At 45.8% G+C, this 20,415-nt stretch overlaps 1 protein-coding gene across 1 annotated transcript; it reads left to right on the top strand.

Moving 5' to 3' along the window:
• The first annotated feature begins 2,127 nt into the window (after nucleotides 1–2,127).
• Nucleotides 2,128–19,293, top strand: ADCK1 (aarF domain containing kinase 1). Its single transcript, XM_078608416.1, has 10 exons — nucleotides 2,128–2,269; nucleotides 4,398–4,540; nucleotides 4,971–5,054; nucleotides 6,214–6,417; nucleotides 7,977–8,135; nucleotides 9,823–9,981; nucleotides 11,499–11,765; nucleotides 14,667–14,864; nucleotides 15,183–15,376; nucleotides 15,992–19,293. The coding sequence occupies exons 2-10, from the start codon at nucleotides 4,418–4,420 to the stop codon at nucleotides 16,170–16,172; spliced, it is 1,569 nt and encodes a 522-aa protein (XP_078464542.1). The 5' UTR covers nucleotides 2,128–2,269; nucleotides 4,398–4,417; the 3' UTR covers nucleotides 16,173–19,293.
• The last annotated feature ends 1,122 nt before the right edge of the window (nucleotides 19,294–20,415 follow it).

Raw genomic sequence — 20,415 nt, 5'->3', positions numbered from 1 at the left:
GTGTTCCGGACAAGTTTTCTTGGGAGGCGCCGCTGTTGTGATGAAGATGAACATCTCGAGATGTCAGCACAGTGATGGGCTATGCCGCGTTGTCTGCTCGTCTTGTAAAGTGTATCTGGACGACTGGAGCTAAGGTGTGAGCTACCGTCGGTGATGAGATGTACATATCAAGGTTTTACTTTGGTTACGAGAAATTTAAGGACAGCATATTGAAGTCGATGCCATTAAATAAATTGAAACACCTCGTGCCATTCCTTTAAATATTACAGCATGAGCCACTTGGATTTGTTAATTTAGATACTGGCACCCTTGCAAAGGGGCAGGCGTTATTGCAAAATTCTTTATTACATTATTATTTTGTATTTTCATCATGGGACCTCCTTTGCCAGTACCAAAATATGACAAGAGGGTTTTCCCCTTTTTTCTGGCAACAAAACAGGTGTTAAGATGTTAAAACACCAAACTGAAACCTTTTACAAGGAATCATGTCTGCATTAACCACAATGCTTGTGGTCAGAATGCAAACAAAAAACACTCTGATAACATATGTATTGTCTTTGAAACTGATTGGTCCATACCAGAGACAGCTTTCTTTTGAGCCTCGTCTCAAACGGTGTTAGACCTCTGGTCTAAAACCTCTGGTCTAGCACCGTAAATGTATTTTATGTTTAACCTCTGGTCTAACACCTCATTGGCAAGTGACTGCGGCAAAAAAAGCATTGCTGATACCCCCCCCCTCCCGTTTTCTATGCGTACGTCATTGTCCGTAGACCCCCCAAACGCAAGCGAACGCATTTGGGTTAACCCCCCCTCCCCCTCCATGCGTACGTACTAAATGGATAGCCCCTAAATACATATTGCCAGAAAGGGTAAAACCTCTTCTTATATTTTCATATTAAAGATATATTTCCAGGAAGGGTAAAACTGTTGTTATATTTTCTTATTAAAAATATATTGCCAGAAAGGGGGGGGGGGGGGTCAGACATTTGTGACGGGGGTGAGAAATGTGACGTCACATCAAAATGCGCAACTTTTAATAAATATAGAATTATTATAACAACACTAATTTTGATGAATTTTCATTATTAACTATTTGATTATGGAAATGTACTAAGGTCACCTTGTATTTATTCCATGAAGGAGCATTTTGCTTCTCCATGGGAGAACGGAAAAGTATACATTTTGATTTTTTTTTATGATTGTTATTAAACATTTTGATTCTAATGATTCTGCCAAGGCTTTTCATTCTATGGAATGAATATACTGTATGATTGTTATAATTGTACTCTCCATTTTGCTTCGTTCTACTACAAAGTTGTAAGTATTTTTTTTATAGTTATAATTACTTTTAATATTTTATAATTGTAAGATAATTTCAATACAGTGTATAATATTGCACATCTGCAGTTTTAGTTATACGTAGAATATTTTCAAGTTAAGTTTATGCTAAATATAATCTTTCCAACGCCTCCTTTTAATACGTGTTTTCTCCTACAACATCAGAGTGCAGCGCCACATTAAATACGCACTACAATGACAATAGTTTAAAGCGATTTGAAGCGTGTTTAATTTTCAAAATGTAAATATGGCTTTGGGGGGCGGGGGGGGGTGCAGAGCTTTGTGACGTCATATTTGAGGGGGGGGGGGTCTGACTTTTTGTGACGCCGTGTGACGAGGGGGGGGGGGTGGTCAAAAATCGTCCAAAATCGCGTGACGTCATTTATGGACGGCCCCTTAACGATATATTGCCAGAAAGGGTAAAACCTATTCTTATTTTTGCATATCCGCGGAGATATCTTCGTGCCACCACGTGTGTTCTGTCCACCCCACGTGGTTAGTTACGGAACGTGGTCCCAAGCAATGGAGCGCCGATCAGGCAAAGACACGGATCTACATCGATTCGAAGCGATACAAATCACAACCGATTCCAAACGATTAATCTCATGTGTTGTTTTGCAATGAAAAAACAACATCACTCCTCATTCCCCACTCCTTCTATTGTTACGCGATCACAGCAATTCAACAATAGCGTAAATCTGGTTTGAAGATATCCACGGTAACGAACTTTGGAATCTAAATAAGAGTAGCTTGGTGTTAGGAATCGATTTATACGGCGGCGATCGCAGATTTGCGCTCGATTGGCTCCATTCACCGGCTCAACACGACACAGCCTCCACACCGCTCGTACCACCGCTACACAATACAGCGACTGTCACGTTACTGACAATACAATCACCATCGTAATCAACGCGACAGACCATCAGGCACGGTAAGGGCTTGACACACGTGTCAAACACCGGCGTGACTTCTACACAGGGCAACAACAACAACGAGACACACACACACATCGGTCACTGCCTAGAGCCCTAGACCCTAGAGAGACTACGAGATGAACACGCAGGTTACGGAACCACGGATTCAACTGTCACGTAAAGTTAGTTGGGCGTCGCCGATGATCGAGGAATCTCTACTCAGAGCGGACGAATCCGATGAGCTAAGAAGCTCTTCACACAGCTGTCCAGCACGGAACGAGAGGTCACCGACCGTGGGAGATGGAGCGATGCAGTGAAGTCGTGTGCTGGTGCCTTACAGAGGCACATTTCTGTTCTCCAGCCATCGCACGATCTCTTTGCCTCTATCACGGGCGTCATGTTATCACACAGCACTGCACATGTACACGGTGCTCCAGATGTGTTGTGACCCCCCCCCCCCCAATTAAACTGTCTAAAATAGTTATTTTAAAAGTAAGGTTTATTTAAAACATGAATGAATATACAAGGCGGACATTGTCAGTTGTCATCTGGATCTCCATGTACAGACATCTGGATCACAGTGTACAGAACAGAGCCCTTTTGTCAATCCACTGCTGGATTAGGGCCTCTCTCCATGCTCTGTGGGTCATGGCGGTTATTCGACCATACTTCACCGCTCTGGTCGGTGCGGCTTGCTGGAAGCGACGTACACAGCATGTAGCTCCAATATATCCGAGTTACGTAAGCGGAAACAATTCATTACGTAAGTGCCTTGTCATCGTGGATTGCGATGGCTCAGCATGGGGTACACCCACGTGGCATTGCTCTACACCCACAGCATAACTCGGCACCGGCGGGAGAGGGCATTTAAATGAGAGAGGATTTCGGCACGCTATGCGTGGGTTATCCCAAGCCGAGCCAGTCGAAAACAAACGAGCACTGTTGTGCCAGTTGCGTTAATGATCGGGCAAGTCACAACATTGTATACTTAAGCCGTGGGTACACGTGCTCTCTTGCCTCGTGGAAAATGTTGGTACCTTGAACGAGAGCTGTCGAATTCATTAGTCTTCTCAAAAACCTGTGCTCGGATCACTAAAATTATTCTCCCTGTTTATGTAATACAATGGCTAGATAAAATGTATTTAGAGTTTTTTATATTCCCTATGCGGGTTCGTCTTGTGCGATTTCGCGTATACGCGGCTAACCTATTTCTACCCAAAATTCGCCGTATGCGGTTTGAATTCACGCTACGTGTCGCTATGCGGCCAGACGTGGGACACCACTGTGTGTGTACTGTATACTGTGTGTGTACTGTGTGTTTACCGTGTACTGTGTACTGTGTGTGTACCGTGTACTGTGTGTACCGTGTACTGTGTGTGTGTACTGTGTGTGTACCGTGTACTGTGTGTGTACTGTGTGTGTACCGTGTACTGTGTGTGTACTGTGTGTGTGTACTGTGTGTGTACCGTGTACTGTGTGTACCTTGTTCTGTGTGTGTATTGTATTTGTACCTTGCACTGTGTACTGTGTGTGTACCGTGTACTGTGTGTGTACTGTGTGTGTACCGTGTACTGTGTGTGTACTGTGTGTGTGTACTGTGTGTGTACCTTGTACTGTGTGTGTACTGTGTGTGTGTACTGTGTTTGTACCTTGTACTGTGTGTGTACCTTGTACTGTGTGTGTACCTTGTACTGTGTGTGTACCGTGTACTGTGTGTGTACCGTGTACTGTGTGTGTACCTTGTACTGTGTGTGTACCGTGTACTGTGTGTGTACCTTGTACTGTGTGTGTACCTTGTACTGTGTGTGTACCGTGTACTGTGTGTGTACCGTGTACTGTGTGTGTACCTTGTACTGTGTGTGTACCGTGTACTGTGTGTGTACTGTGTGTGTACCTTCTACTGTGTATGTGCTCCTCGGTAGGCAGCTGTCTCATGCAGTTTCACTTTGCGCGCCCTTTTTTTGGAAAGCATCTACTACTACCCCATAAAGCGAGGGAAGCCTGCATTTTTGGGACAGAGAGAAGCTCAGCCAGCAGCCAGCCAGGAAACTCGAGGAATATATTACTTTTAATAGTAGCATGATGTCTTTGTCAAGCGACTGAAGTAATGCTTGCCTGCCTGCCTTGGTCTACCTTTGAATGCAGGAGGTGCCCTCAGTGCCAACATGGCACGTCGCCTCGCCCTCACCTTGTCAGTGGCGGCTGTCTCGGGGATCGGCGTCTACGCTAGCAGCGGATTGGACCCGGCGGACATCAGCGCCGTCAGGATCGGCCGCGCCGTGTGGACGGTCAGGGCACCAGTGGCGTCGTCGTGGGGAAACGCGTGCTAGACAATGTCTGGGATGGCCTGGTGGCTCGGAGGTCAGGGTGCTGATCTGACCGCTGAGATGCTGGGGTCAGATCCAATAATCTGGCTTCTCAAGTGCAGTGAGTTGATGGTCCCTGCCGAGTCAACACTGACTTACGTAGAAAATCATAGACCCACATAGACATATACAGATACACATAGACAAACACTTTTACACAGAAGCATTAATTTACACACATACTCATGTAAACTTTATATTTTTTTATTGTTTTATATTTTTATTATTTTATTATTTCCCTTCTACGTGACTTTACTGAAAGAACCAAGAATATGAATATCATGTATCGTGTTATTTTAAAGATGTGTTCCCAAACATCATCTTGAAATATTACTTGTGCCTGTACACACAGACCGCGCTGATCAGTGCAGACTACATGAGGACGTTAAAACGTATGGAGTACGGAACAGATGAGTACTGGGCAGCCAAGTCACAGGTTGGTAAGAAGACTCATTAAGGGGTGCATGCAGATATGTTGGTCCCTTCAATGTGAACTGATTGGTGGCACGCATCCACATTAAGATTTCTTACTGCTTATCAAATCAGAAACACAGTCTGCCAAGTCATGATTAACCGTAGTCCATCCACTGCTGGATGAAGGCCTCCTTACGTCCCTACCCTGAACTGTCCTGCAACGCCACAATCCATCTCGTTCCTGCGTACAAACTCATCTCTTTGCTCCACGTCTGTGGTGGTTGTTCCCTTTGGCTTGTTACCCTCCCTCGGTTGCCATTCCGTCATCGGTTTTGTCCATGGATCTACCGTCACTTCTAGTGACGTGTCAGGCTCAAGCTCGCTTCATGTTTTTTAAATCATATACGAATTGTTACAAACTTTCAAGTTTTTTGGCAAATTTGAAAGCAACCCGTTGTCAGGAAATTAAACACCAAAACGACGTTTTGATCCGAAGGCACCTGCTGGAGGGAGTTCACTCCTGAGCTTGGCTCTGGAGAGGTCCAATTTTGCCATCGATGGTTTTTGTTTTCATTCCATCTGTCACACTTCACCATTGCCGTCTGTCTTTTACCAGTTCTTCAAGGCTCGTCCACTTACTTCCAGTTGTCCCATGGCCCTCACCAAGTCATTATTTGGCCACTTACCGGGCTACCTGCTATCACGTATTGTGCAGAAACATGGTCGTTAACAAAAAAAATTAACACCAGCTGAAAAGTATGAAGAACACCATGCTTGTAATTCTATTGGGAGACAATGCCAAACACATGGATTTTAGAACATATAATTCGCGTTGTAAATATTCAAATTATAATTCACATATTGTTTAAACTTTTAAGATAAGTGGGCTTGCCAGGACACGATATTAGAAAGGATGACGGCCGGTGGGTGAGACTAATGACAGAATGGCAGCCAAAGAACGTCCCCAAGCTAACATCCCTCTTGAATATGGAGCGACAAGATCGGCGTGCGTGTAGCTGTTAAGTGAATGTTGCTTCGTAGAACCGTGAGAGGTGGCGCCGTCTTGCAGAGGCTCTCATCCAGCAGCCACTTGAGCATGGCTGCCGATGCCGATGACGCTTGATGCAACTGTGAATGCCAACGGACGTATTGACCAGAAGAATGCATCGTTCGTGTTCGAGGTTCACTTGCGCTCGGCCGAGCGGCTGCTGGAGCTGTGCTGCGCGAATCGAGGCACGTTCATCAAGGCCGGGCAGCACCTGGGCGCGCTGGACTACCTGCTGCCCGAGGAGTACACGCGCACGCTGCGGGTGCTGCACAGCAGTGCGCCCACCAGCCCCATCGAGGACGTGCACAGAGTCGTCCGCGAAGAGCTGGGGAAAGAGGTGCGTCGCGGCCGCGTCTTTCGCTGTGGGGAATCGCCAATTCAAATTTGTGTGTGTGTGTATACGTAGCCAACCGTGCCCATCAAAGTGGTTTACTGCTCAAATTGAGCATTAAAGCAGTGCTCATCTCCTGTTTACAGCGGTGGAAATTCCACATTGGTGGTGGTTACATGGGCCAACGGAAGCACGTTCAAAAGCTTGTTGCTGGTGTTTGCAGTTCGAATCCGGCGGGCCACCCTAGTTATTTATGTGGGTGCATTAACTAAAATATATACGATACGCCGTGTGCTTCACAGTGTACATTAAAGATCCACCAATATAATTCAAAATAAATAGGACATTGTGTGCCAGCATCATGATAAAAAAAATTACATTACCTGCAAATTGCTAAACTCGGATTGTACATAGCAATCATATCCACCCTACTGGCAGACTAATGCCATAGGTTACTTGTACATTTGACTTTCCGAGTCTGTTGAGTTCCCAACTGGTTAAACAAACTTTAACCGGACTTAAAATCAATGGAAGCACTTTTAACCACTTAAAGTGCAACTGATCTCATACTCATAATCCACACAGCTTAAAAATGTGTGGTGACCTATTACGCATAGAGACACTGATTGTTGACTTATTGAATGTGCAGTCCCTTGGTCAATCCATGTGTAGTGGCATAGCGCTGGCTGCTGGCAAAAAAGGGGAGCTGCGGCGTACGGCAGTCCTGACGTCAGCAGGCCACGTGATACACCAGAGGGGGATCTAGGGGAAAGGTCACAGAAGGGGCCCACCAGGAACCCGCTGGTAGGTTCCAGAAAGGGGGCGTGGCCAGGGCGGAGCGAGGCCACGCTGAGAGTACAGGAGGGGCCCCTGTGGGGGACCTCGGGGCTGATGCTGGAAGTGGGATCCCGTCGTGCTGCTCAAGATCGTCGTTACCATCTCGTCGCCATCGTCGTTACCATCTCGTCGCCATCGTCGTCACCATCTCGTCGCCATCGTCGTTACCATCTCGTCGCCATCGTCGCTGTCGTCTCGTCGCCATCGTCGCTGCTGTCCTCACTCGATATTGCGCTGCTGAGATAGTTGTTGGCTGTCTCCGTTCAGCCCCGTCAGTCTTAGACGGTTAGTGTTGTGTATCGGCTAGCAACAGTCATAGTGTATATCCACGTAGGGTGTGTATTATCCCGATGGTGCTCTGTAAATAAAAGAAGTGCATCCAAGTCTTACTGTCTCCGAGTTAGTCACTCCACATGGTTGGATGAAGGCCTCATCACGTCGTGCGGGTCATGGGGGTTATTTGACCGGATTGCTTAAGGCAGAGGGCATCGACACAGGAGCAGACTTACGGTCCAACAATTATTTTTGCTGCACTGCTCTCTACTGGCCATTGCGTAGCACAGCCACGCAGTCTATCACAGCCTGTTCATGCAAGCTTATTGATCGCCCATCCGAACAGTAGGCAGGCTTAACCGTGCATGAGATCTGTCAGGATCAGGCGATTCGGTCGCGGTCATTGAAATTATGTTTAATTTAACACTATATTTGACGATGTGATGGCAATGCAGGTGGGTGAGCTGTTCCAGAGTTTTGATCCGCGGCCGCTGGGGACGGCGTCTCTGGCCCAGGTGCACCGCGCCACGCTTCACGACGGCCGCACGGTGGCCGTCAAGGTGCAGCACCGCAAGGTGCGGAGTCAGGCGACCCGCGACCTCGACGTCATGGAGGTACGGACCCCCCGCCCGCACCACAAGGCCCGGACCCCGCCTCGCCGTCACAAACTCGGTCACGCGGGGGCGGTCGTACTCCTCGACAAGCCATGCGGCTGTGGGCGAACTCTAGCTTTGCCCTCTCTCGCTCCCTCTTTCTCTTTTCCCCTCTGTCAATCGTCACACGGCGGATGATGATGATGATGATGAGGCCGGATGAACGTCATCGCCTCCTGTCTGTAAAGCACAGTGGGACTGCTTTACCATTGCTCCCACACGTCAGCCAATGTATGTTGTCCTGTTGTAAGACAGCATTGATCATGAATGTGGGTGGAGCAGTGGTGCGGTGGTTAGTGCACTGTGTTAAGAATCTGGCATCCTGAGTTCGATTCCTGGCCACAGCTAGCACCTTGGCATTCCACCCCTTCATCAACCCGTGCTTGTCAGCGTGGTATGTATGTACAGTAAAACCTTGGATTGCGAGTAACTTGGTCTGCGAGTGTTTTGCAAGATGAGCAAATTTTTTTGATACATTTTCACTTGATAAACGAGCGAGGTCTTGCAATACGAGTAGTACGTACAGTATACGCTTTGTCTGCCGAGCATCACGTGATCACAACTGAGCCGATGGTTCTTCTCTCTCTCTCGCTCAATCCAAGGTTTTGCTGTATGTTGAAATTATTTCGCACCTTACTCAGCCAACAATGCTAATTGGAAGTGCGTGGTGAAGTATCGTCAAACAACCCACCAACAATGCATTCATTTAGCAGTGTGGTGACAGAGGGTTGTCTTGAGAATATGTTTTGCCTTTTTTTCTGGGAACAATCAGGTGGTAAGATGTTAAAACACCAAACTGAAACCTTTTACAAGGGATCATGTCTGCATTAACCACACTACTTGTGGTCAGAATGCAAACAATAATATATGCATTGTCTTTGAAACCGATTGGTCCACACCAGAGACAGCTTTCTTTTGAGCCTAGTCTCAAAACGGTGTTAGACCAGAGGACGCCAAATGATAAATGTTACGAGTTTGTTTTATTGTATTTGCTTGTGCACCTCTGCCAATGCAGTCCATAATTATTGTGTATTTTAATTTATGTGATGTTTAGTTATAGTAGATAAGGCTGAGAGTCACATCTTAGTTCTGAAGCGGATACTATTAACATCAGACAGTACATCGTAACATTTTACAGAAGAATCTTATAAACATAACCACATAACAGCAAACAACATAAAACTCATAAGAAACTGTCAGACGATAAAACCTTTACCAGGCGTTAACACAAATGCAATTAACCATGAACAAAATGAGAGGTAACATTACTTACGTTGAGAATGCAATGTTATAAAACAGATGCACAAGCAGTATTACAAAACACTGATTCATCTTCTTGGTTCTTTCGGTAAAGTCACGTAGAAAGGATATAATAAAATAATAAAAATAAAACATAATAAAATAATTCTCACGACGTTTCGGCCACAACGCAAGCAGCCGTCCTCAGGTGAAGAACAGGTCTTTCTTCTGTTCTTGCGTTGTGGCCGAAACGTCGTGAGAATTATTTTATTATGTTTTATTTGTATTATTTTATTATTTCCCTTCTACGTGACTTTACCGAAAGAACCAAGAAGATGAATCCCTGCAGTCACGAAAGCTTTAAATCGAAAACACTGATTGTTTATTTATTTATACTTGGCTTGTTCAGGTGCTCGTGCGTGGAGTTGCCTGGCTCTTCCCAGACTTCCGCTTCCTGTGGCTGGTGGAAGAGGCTCGGAAGAACCTCCCCGTCGAGCTCGACTTCATGAATGAAGGCCGCAACGCTGAGCGCGCTGCCTCCATGCTGCACAAGTTCCACTTCCTGAAGGCACAGCACTCACCACACACCCTCTGGGAAATCACTGTGGCCTCGCAATGTGTTCACCGTGGCTTAGGAATGTGTTCACTGTTTTGATATTAACTGGCAAAAATTCGATTGATCCTTTCATTGGGCCGAGATAAATTTTAAAAAAGATTTTTGTTTTGTTTCAGATTGACCTGAAAACATGCCGTATCAGGAAGTTTATGTTATTTTCATGATATCACTTCGGTGCTTTTACTGCCTTAAGTGATGTAACGTGGTATCAGGTGACATCACTAATGCTCGCACGGATAGATTTGTAATTAATACATGTAAATGATCTGAATATCCACTAAAAAACTATCATACATTTAAGTGTTTTCCAACACGAATTTCTACCCTGTATGCCAGGCACTGTCAATATTATAGATGTACTTCGTGACAACATTTTTTCTTATTTGAACCTACATTGACTATGATTGTGTACGCACATCATCAGGCATGATGGTGATCGTGACTACCCACCTAAGGTCAAAACATGACTAACGGTGACAAGTCAATATTCACGAGTATGAGTGAAGATGCAGACCACGATGATTCAGTAAAGTAATTCGAGACTGCAGTGCATTGAGGAAGCCTCACAGTGGTAATTGGCGAGCTTACTCATTGGATGGCCTGATAAAATTGGGGGGGAATGGAGAGGAGAGGGGATAAAATTGCAAGCCACCTCAATGTCATCATTTCATAACTTATAACTGGATTAAACATTGGACTGCTTTATTTGCATAGACTAAGGTAATTACTACATTCTCTCCACAAAGACATGCCTAAAATTCCACAGGATGTCGTCGGCTGGATTAAGATTATGATTACGATAAAAAAAACATGCAGATATTAATTATCACTCTTGCCAGACTGAACAAACGTAAGTTTGTAAAAGTCATAAAATTAATTTACTTCTCATACGTTTATATTACATTGGTCTCAGTATTGAAAAGATCTTCTCAAGCTGTGCACAATAATATAAAACCCGGCATTCCATCTGTCTATCCAGGAAAGCCTGTCTCAGTCTCAAGGCTAATACCATTATTCAGTGGAGGAAACTGGAGTACCCCAATAAAACCTTTGCATACAAGGGGCTAAAGCTCATCGCTTCACACAAATGGTATAGAATCCATGTCTGTATCACCTTATCTTGGCCACCGTACAGCCTATGACACCTGCTACTGTATCCCCAAGATGGCTTCCATTCATGTGGTAACTAGACTCAACCCTGCTTAGCTTCTGAGATCTGACGAGCTCGTGCACATTCAGGGTGATTTACCCAAAGGAAGATCAGATGAGACTCGGCACATGTTTTTCTTTAGAACTGATTTTTGTGATTAGTTTGTTGTCCTTCCACACTTCCGGTAAGCACGGTTTGCTATGTACGGTGCCAAAGAAGTTAAACATACATTCCGGATGAGTGGCTTCGAATTGATGGCAATGATTATATTATTGATGATGATGGTGGTAATGGCAATTGTGACGATGTTGCCGTGAAGGTGCCTCGCATCTTCTGGGAGCTGTCGACGGATCGCGTGCTCATGATGGAGTTCGTGGAAGGGGGGCAGATCAACGACCGCGTGTACATGGAGAGGCATGGAATAGATGTGAACCAGGTGTCGCGGTACCTGGGCCGCATGTACAGCGAAATGATCTTCGTGGAGGGGTTCGTGCACTGCGACCCGCACCCCGGGAACGTGCTGGTGCACAGGGACCCCGCGTCTGGTCACACGGAGGTCATCCTGCTGGATCATGGCATCTACCAGGTACGCGTTGACCAAAGTGGTCATAAAGAAATGTTGATCTCATTGGTATGCAATTCAACTCCTCCCCCCCCCACCCCTTCTCCAATATTAGGTCAAACAATCAGGAGATCGTGGGTTCCATCTCGACCCTGATGATACCTGTATATTTTTATTTGGAGTTTGCTTGTTCTCTTTCTCCATAATCACGTGGATTTTTCTCAGTTCCCGCCAGGTTTTGCCCTGCACATTCGGAAACATGCGTTTAGATTATTTGGCTGCAGCTATAAATTGCAACATATGATGAGCCTCTTCAATAAGTTATCCTGTGTGGCCAGGTTGCCTTTGAAAAATACCTAATAGCTCAGTGGGCTTTACCTGGTAAATAACATTGATTAATTTAGGTTTATTCAGATCCTTAAATTTTGTATCATCACAGTTAGGCACGCTTAGGTCTTTGGCGGGTAGTAGCTGTGTTCATCGTCACGCTTGATGATTTTTGTCCACTCACAGAGCTTATCAGCTCGTTCATATGCGAGCCAAACTCAGAATGGGATAAAGTTCATATTTTAACACATTGCCTAAATGAAAATAATCATTTAAATGTTTAGGCGCAGTTCATGCAAGGATCTCAGAATCGGCCGTTGAATGTTAAATGGGGCAAGGCCGTTTAAGGCCTTGTATGTTAGCAGCAACACCTTAAATTGGACCCTAAATTTAATTGCAGCACTGAGATCGTGAAGGACCGGTGCACCAGTGTGTCCCTTGTCAGCCAACTGAAGGAAGTCATTCACTACCCGAACCAATGCTGTCTCTGTGCTGTGGCCCGCTCGGAAGCCTGATTGAAAATAGTCCAGGTCATTCTATGTCAAATGAGCGGTTATGCGGTGCGCTACAGCACGTTCAAGAACTCTCGAAAGAAACGAGAGGTTGGAGATGGGGCGAAGGTTGGAGAGATCACCCTAATCTAAGCCAAGGTGTTTTGGAAAGGGTGTGAGAGCCGATGTTGTGAAACTGTTGGGAATGATGCCCGTGTTGAGAGACTGGTTAGAAAGGCTTGAGAACGAAGTGGATGAGTGGCAGGAAGTTTGTCTCGGAGGAGTCTTGAAGGAAAGGAGGGATAGAGTGGACAGAAAGTTGGGCGGGAGTCTTGAATACTATCAGTGAGTTCGTTGTGTTGGCGATGGGAGTGAAAGCTGACAATGGGGAGCCTGTAAACCTATTGGAGGATTCTACCAGCGGGAGGGGAACCGATGGCAGAGAGTGTGTGTGTGGGATCGAATGGTGTAAATGGATTACTTAATCCTGGATTGACACCGAAATGCCACCAGAGTAGGCGTGGGTTTACCCAGCCACTACTGTGTTGATACCAGGATTAACTGGTGCTGTTTGTCGGGATTTTATTACTTAGGTTGTCACATGCCTCTGATGAACATGAGACCCTGATACAAAAAAGCCTGAGTCTATGTCCAGACAGGTCATTATACAGACGTGTGCCAGTGCAGCAAACCTATGGGTAGATGTGTAAAACAAAGTGCACACTGCACAAATTCTTGCTCTAGATTGATTGCTACGACACGCAGCAAACCTTGTTTTTCCTAGCATAGACCACGTCTCTACGTGTTGGGCAGCAGATGGCAGTGCAGGAAAAGCCACTGGTTATTATGGCTTTATTATGCATTTTATTCTACTTTTAGTTCATTATAATGCATGTAATTTTTGTTATGTATCATTCTTATTGTTTACATTGCGTCAGTCCCTTCATATAGTCCTGCATAGCACTTTGTATCGAATTGTTTGCACGAATTGTGCTACGTAGATAAAGTTTGTTTTGATAATTTTACTTTCTATGCTGACCAACCCACACTGGGGAGTCGCAGAGAGATAACCCCACAACCCCACAGAGTGCTGGGAGGCTCCCGTACAACAGTTCATTGACAAAGAGCTGCAATTCTCCATACCAAGTCACTAGTCCTGACTTGCTGTATTAAATAATATTCATGAGAAACAGTTGATCATCGATTGTCCGGCGGCTTCGGGTTATGTACGTAGCACTACTACGCGCTTGTTACAATGACATGCGTTTGACAATCGCCGGACTGATGCAGCCTTTAGACCGGCGCTCTGGCGAACGCCGAGTTACATGCTTTTTTCACCGGATCGCACTCTATATTTGCTGTTTTATGAATGTGGTTATTAGTCACGAAAAATATACATACGTGCAGTATTTTCATTACGTTGTATGTCTTGTATATTGTACTGTAAATAATATTGGACACTGAAATCAAGCATAGCTACCTTTTTTTTGCCACGCACATGGTGCTGATCGCCAGACTTGCACAGCCTTTGGAGCGGGTTTACCAGTTTCGGCGGATTGACCCGGGACCGCCGGATGTTAGAAGCCGGATAATCGCGCGTCGGAAAATCGATGATCAACTGTACATCTAAAACCTGCATCACTGCATTGTGCTCAGGCTGACCCTCTGCGTTTGTACCCCTAGCTACCCCTGAAAATCATCATCATCATCACTTAGTATTCGCACCTCGAGGTGCCCTGTAGCACGAGCCAAGGGGGGACCCCCGTTGAAAGCTGTCCCTGTGCGGCACAAGGTGGACGTCGTATCCGCCTGCATATGGGCATTACTTTGCCAGTATGGAGAGGGGTGACGTCGCTATGTGGCTTCTCTCAGTGAATTTGCAAGTAATTTATCGAACATGGACCATGACGCCAGCAGACATGGCCTGCTCTTTTTCTCATGACCTCATGGAAATATTTAACATCCACTGTGAAGCGGACGGCGTGTACCTTTTGGTTAATACGTCTTGTACAATATTCACCGGGGAGGTTACCGAGCCCGAACCGCAAAAGCTGAGTAGCTCGCCGCAACAATTTGCCTCCGCTTGGCCGTGTCGCTGATGCTGCAGACGCTGTCCGACGGCTTCCGGGTGGACTACTGCCGCCTGTGGCAGGCGTTGCTCCGGGCGGATGTGGCCGCTGTGGAGAAGCACGCGAGGAGCTTGGGGGCCGGCGAGCTGTACGGGCTGTTTGCGTGCGTGCTCACGGCCCGCTCCTGGGACGTGGTGCAGCAAGGCATCGACCGGGCGCCCATCACGAGCAAAGAGGTAGATCTGTGTTTGCAAGCCGCCTGTTGTTGTTCTCACCGTTATTATCGTCATTATCATCGGCAACCGAGGTGGTTATAACACACTACCACTTTTTTGGAAGGTCAACAGTGGTTTCGGACCTGAAGACATATCGACAAAGTTATTAGCTGATGACGTACACATACAGTGCAAGGTTGAAGATGTACCGGAATGGGGTTAATAGGTGCTCGCGAACAACAACGCCCATCCACCCATCCCTCAATCCTGCACAGGCTAAAGACGGGGGTGGTGTTTTTTGTTTTTTGTTTTCGCTGCTGCTACTGCTGCGTGACGCAGGAGAGTGAGGTGCGGGGCAGTGCAGCCCAGTACCTGCCCCAAATCAGCGACCTGCTGAACCGCGTGCCGCGTGAGATGCTGCTGCTGCTCAAGACGAACGACCTGCTGCGCGGCATCGAGACGGTGCTGCGAACGCGCGCCGACGCCAGCTCCTTCATCACCATGTCGCGCTGCTGCGTGCGAGCCCTGTGCAGGTGCGCCGGTCAGCTGGTTGTTGGCGAAGGCCTTAAATCCAGTAGTGGACAGAGAATGGAAAGTGGCTACGTTTTGTGAGGCACGGTTGAAACGTGGGCAGGCGGCCGCAGCATTGTGGGAATTGATCTGTGATAACCGCTTTTCACTTCGTAACAAATTAACTGTTTTGAATGTCGCAGAGAGAAAAATGCACGTGCGTTTTCGCAGCCAATGTGGCCCATGATTCATAATTGATTTTTGTGAAGGCCACAATGATCTGACCAAATTTTTGTCACAGCATTTTCACGTGTATCGGCATTTAAAGGGCAAATTAATTATTGTTTCAGCTCACCAGTTGAAGAACAATTCTTGCAACCAAAATGTATCCATCAGATGTGACATTTCGCTTGAAACTGCATCAGCCACCTTCATGTCAGAACCCAGGAAGTCACTCTGACTTCCAGTAAATCACCCTGAAGATGCTGTCACCTGAAGATGCTTTATCAGGTGGTGGAGACTTTCATGACGAAGATTTGGCCAGTTAAATACGTTACCTCACCAAAAAATCTATTTCTAATCGTACAAAGTAAATGTTGTTAATGTTTGGGCGAATGCTCTGTGTGGACGATCGCCAGGTGGGAAGTGGAGCACGAGGCTTCGTGGGTCGGCCGGGCGAGAGTCCGGCTGGGCGCGTCGCTCACGCTCTGCCACCTCCGCATCTACGAGCTTCTCCTGTGGCTGCAGTCGTCGGCCGCTGCACGCTGGATCTGCACCGCACTCTCGCACGCGTCAACGTCCGTGCCCGTCGCAGCCTGACCTGCATTCGCACGCACATAGACACTCGTGTGGACATGTACAAGCTGGCGCAGACAAAGAAAATATACAAAGAGAATGCCCCTTTTATTGACACTGTCGAGCTAAGGTTGAAGGCATTAATGCGTTATAGTTGTATCCGTGCGTCTGTCGGTCTCTAACAGGGGGGGGGGGACGCGGGGGGAGGCACAATAACTCGTATAGATGATCCAAAATAAACATTTTAGGATAAAGCTTTGTTGTGCCAGAGAAAATCCGGCACATGTATCAAAGATTTGCCAAACATTTGGTGACAAAAACCGTGCGCTAGAATTATTGGCTTTGCTGGATAAGATTGTAATGTTGCATGTGACACCTCCCGTCCAGAATTATGTAATTATTGACGTCATGTCGCGACGTCACGTGATGTGCGGCTTGTTGTGCGGCTTGCAACGTAAAATCACAATTGTAGTACTTTTTAAAGACGATCGCATGTTTGAAAGTGGTACAGAATCCATGCATATGCTTGGTTTTATTTATTTTGTATAATCAGCTATTAGGGCTGGTGCTCTTAATGAGCATTGCATACCTTTTCATGGTAGTATTGATTTTGACCACACCATACCACATTTTAGTTTTAGGCCTAGCGGAGGTCCAAACCAGGTTAAAGTGCAGACTACTAACAGTGTTGTCCATGGCCAGGAATTGAACTCGGCCAGTGCGAGTGCTTTTCACGAACGCCAATATCCCCCCAATAGCTGATACAGAGTCTTGGGACAAGCGCTGTTATCAAGCACCTATGAGGGCTGGCACAGCCTACGAGGTGGCGATGTGGCCAACACCATGCCCAGCTGCCGTTGGCTCCCCTGTGATGATGTCTACACAGTTCAGATACAGGCCAATGAGGTAAGCTGTGGCTAGGAATTGAAGTCGAGTTGCGAGCTTTATAGCACAGGCAGTCCCCGGGTTACGGAAGGGTTAGGTTCCCGAGAACGATCCGTAACCCGAATTTTCCGTGTGTTGGAAACTGACAATTTTACCCCAAATTCAAGATAAAATCCCATAGCCGAAAAGTTTTTATCCCGTTGTCTGTTTTCTATCGCCAGCCGCATCGTATCGCTGTACATACACTCTGCACTTCCTATGATTCTTTCATTTCCTCGAATATCTACCTTAACACTACCCGTAGTTAAACTAATGGAACATATCATGTTTCTGATTGTTTATGAACACCATGAAACATTGTAATCTTAACTGTTAACAGAAAGTGGTTACTTCCGAATGTTCGTTTACCGTGCATTAGGCTAGGCCTCGACTTTTCCCGATGGCCGTTGGCTGCAACCATAAGCAATCGAAGTGCAATTGTGAAAAATGAAGTACATACAGTAAAATAACTCGTGAAATAAACCTAAAAAGAAGAAAACTAGCAATAGAAACGTGGAGAAAAAAAAGATTGTTCTAAGCATAGAAAAAACTATTATGTAATGCCACAAAAGGAAAATAATTACGTAACACTGCAAAAAAAAATTACAATTCCCTTAATCCGAGTGAAGCTCAGGCTCGGTGAAGGCGGCGTTTTGGCGCAGGGAGGGGGCGTCAGGCGACCCGCAATTTTTTTTTAAACATGATTTACGGGAGCGTTTCCGTAAAGTAGGATTTCCGTAAGTCGGGCCTTCCGCAACCTGGGGACTTATTATACCTTGTGCTAACAATTTCTTGGGGAGAGCTTTTTTGAACACAAACATACAAACATTTACACGAATACACCAAGAAATAATGTGATGCGTTTGTCATGTCACAGTAGGTGAGTGGGGTTGGTGCTAAACTAACTTATCACGCAATGCACAGGAAGCGTGCTGGCATTTGCACGTGTCTTTGTTAAGTGTAACGGAAGTTAAACGGTACAGTTTTCCTGCCGAGTGGTGGTGGCGGTGGCTATGTACGTCTGTTAATCCAGCACTGTGGACAAAACTCCCGTGGCAGTCAAGGCACTCACCAGGAGAATGCAGAAATGTGGACTCCACCTGTTACATCTGCATGAGATAGAGTGTGTCCCTCCAGCACACGTGGGTTTTCTCAGAGTGCTCCGGTTTCCTCCCACATGTAAACACTCATTAACTGGCCGATAACATTGATATATACAGAGGACTGCAGAGCTTGGGCGATGATTGGCACTGGCTCACCGCGTGGCTGCTTTCCTGCTTGTCTGTGGTTCATCATGCCTCTTCGAGAGTGGGTGAATACTGTTCGCATTACAAGTTTAAATTGTGTTTAAGTTTTGTCAAGCTACTGCTAGTTCAAGGTCTACCTATGCTGTGTCGGTCATGGGGGTTTATTTGACTCTCCTTCACGCTGGTCATGGCAGGTTGACGAAGAGGGGTAACAGAACAGGTTCAGATATTTATATTATTTGGGTCTTTAGGTAAAGTCACGTAGATAGGTTCAAAGAAAATAACAAAAAAACTACGACGTTTCGATCGCAACACAAGCGGTCGTCATCAGGAAAAGGGGGGTTAGCCTCTCAAGGCAAACTGTTTATAAAGGTTTAAAATGGGCGTAGCCTAAGTGTCGGCAGCATGGGCGGGGTAGCTAGTGTTAATGTAAGGGATCAAAAACGGTGTCCCCCAGCAGCATGTAGGGCGGTGCTGCCAGGTAATTACACTACTCACACTGGTGGCGGTTGCTGCTCGAGGTAGTCGTGGGTAGTGATGGTGCTGATGGTGAGCTTCCACCAATTAAAGGGCTGCCAAGGGCAGGTTCAGTTATTACTCGCTACTGCTGCTCTAAGCAGGGATGAAACTCCTGTCGCCAGTTTCACAGCAGTGTGCTAACTACCGTGCCACCATTCCACCTGGAAGCTACATTGTTGCCTTAAAATTGCACTGTTTAATTCCGTCTTTAGGACCAGTAACTTTGGTTTCAATCTTTTCTCAGATGCATTCGTGTCAAAGTCTTTTCATACTTGTGGACTGAGGGCACTGATAATGAATATACATATACAAATGACCCAATATTTTCAATCGCAGCACATCCATGTTGCCTTTAATACTGTGCCAGTACATGTGACAGCACTCATTGAATGAAGTGTTACATATTTAATTGTTGAAATGTGTGTACATAGTTACAAATAAAGTTACAATCCAAATATCGTCGCGGTGTCGTTCTTTCACGTCTTGAGTATTAATCCAACCAGGGCATGTACGGTAGAACTATATATGGTCGAACGCCTCTTATCCGTGATACGATTTTCCACAACTCATCCGCCAGGGTGGAGGATCTGTGAATACTCGTGATAACCGCATGCATTTATTATTCGGCTATCCCCGGGTTTTTCTCCTCCTTTGCAGGACGTCTTGTATTATCGAAAGTGTTTGCGGACGAGAGGAGTTCAGCGGTAAATTCATCCGATTGTGTGCGGGTTTTTTTTGGTCTCCCCACGGGTAAGCGGAGTAAAATCGCGGATAACCACGGCGGATAAATAGGGTTTGCGATATTGCTCCCCCACACCACAATTGATAAAAGGAATTCTATTGCATAAAATATATCGATAAAAAGGCAACGATGATTCGTACAAAGTGTATGCCTAATGCAGGTTCACGGATGGGTCCATCACTTTTGAAACGCCCGCCCCAATCTGATCACTCTTGTGCAGCGCTTGTCCCGATAATCACTTCGTTAGCGTGTCCAAGACGGCGCTCTCCGTGTCTGCCCGGGCATTGACCTGGTTGTGTGTTGTGAGATTTGGGGCTGGGATTAGAAAAGCTGGAAAGGGCCCACATTTTACACAGATTAGATGCGGGGCGAATAGAAGGCTATTCTATTCATAATCTATATAGCGTCCTTTTCAGGGCGTGTCTATTTATTCCCTAAAGCACTAACCTGCATATTAAAGTGTGTATTATTTAGTACAAACATTGCCTTCACTAGCTATGCATTCGTGGACCTATCACATTTTTATTTAGAATGTGCTTGTCCTCACCATAAGCTTCCACCAGTCGTAATTATGACACTGATCAGTGTTTCATGAGATTAAGTGGACTTGTTATCACCGTATTCTTGGTTCTTTCGGTGAAGTCACGTAGATAGAAAATAAAAGAACATAATAAAAGAACATAATATAACAAAAATATTATTTTAAATTTGTATTTTATTATCCGTTATTTTTATTTTATTTTCTATCTACGTGACTTTACCGAAAGAACCAAGAATATGAATTCCTGCAGTAACGAAAGTTTTAAGTCAAAATTTGTTATTACTGTATTCTCCC

Source organism: Lampetra planeri, chromosome 30 (genome assembly GCF_965212315.1).
Source record: "Lampetra planeri chromosome 30, kcLamPlan1.2.h2, whole genome shotgun sequence".
Taxonomy (NCBI): domain Eukaryota; kingdom Metazoa; phylum Chordata; class Hyperoartia; order Petromyzontiformes; family Petromyzontidae; genus Lampetra; species Lampetra planeri.
The sequence above is the reverse complement of the archived record's forward strand: the minus strand, read 5'-3'. Positions and strand labels throughout refer to the sequence as shown.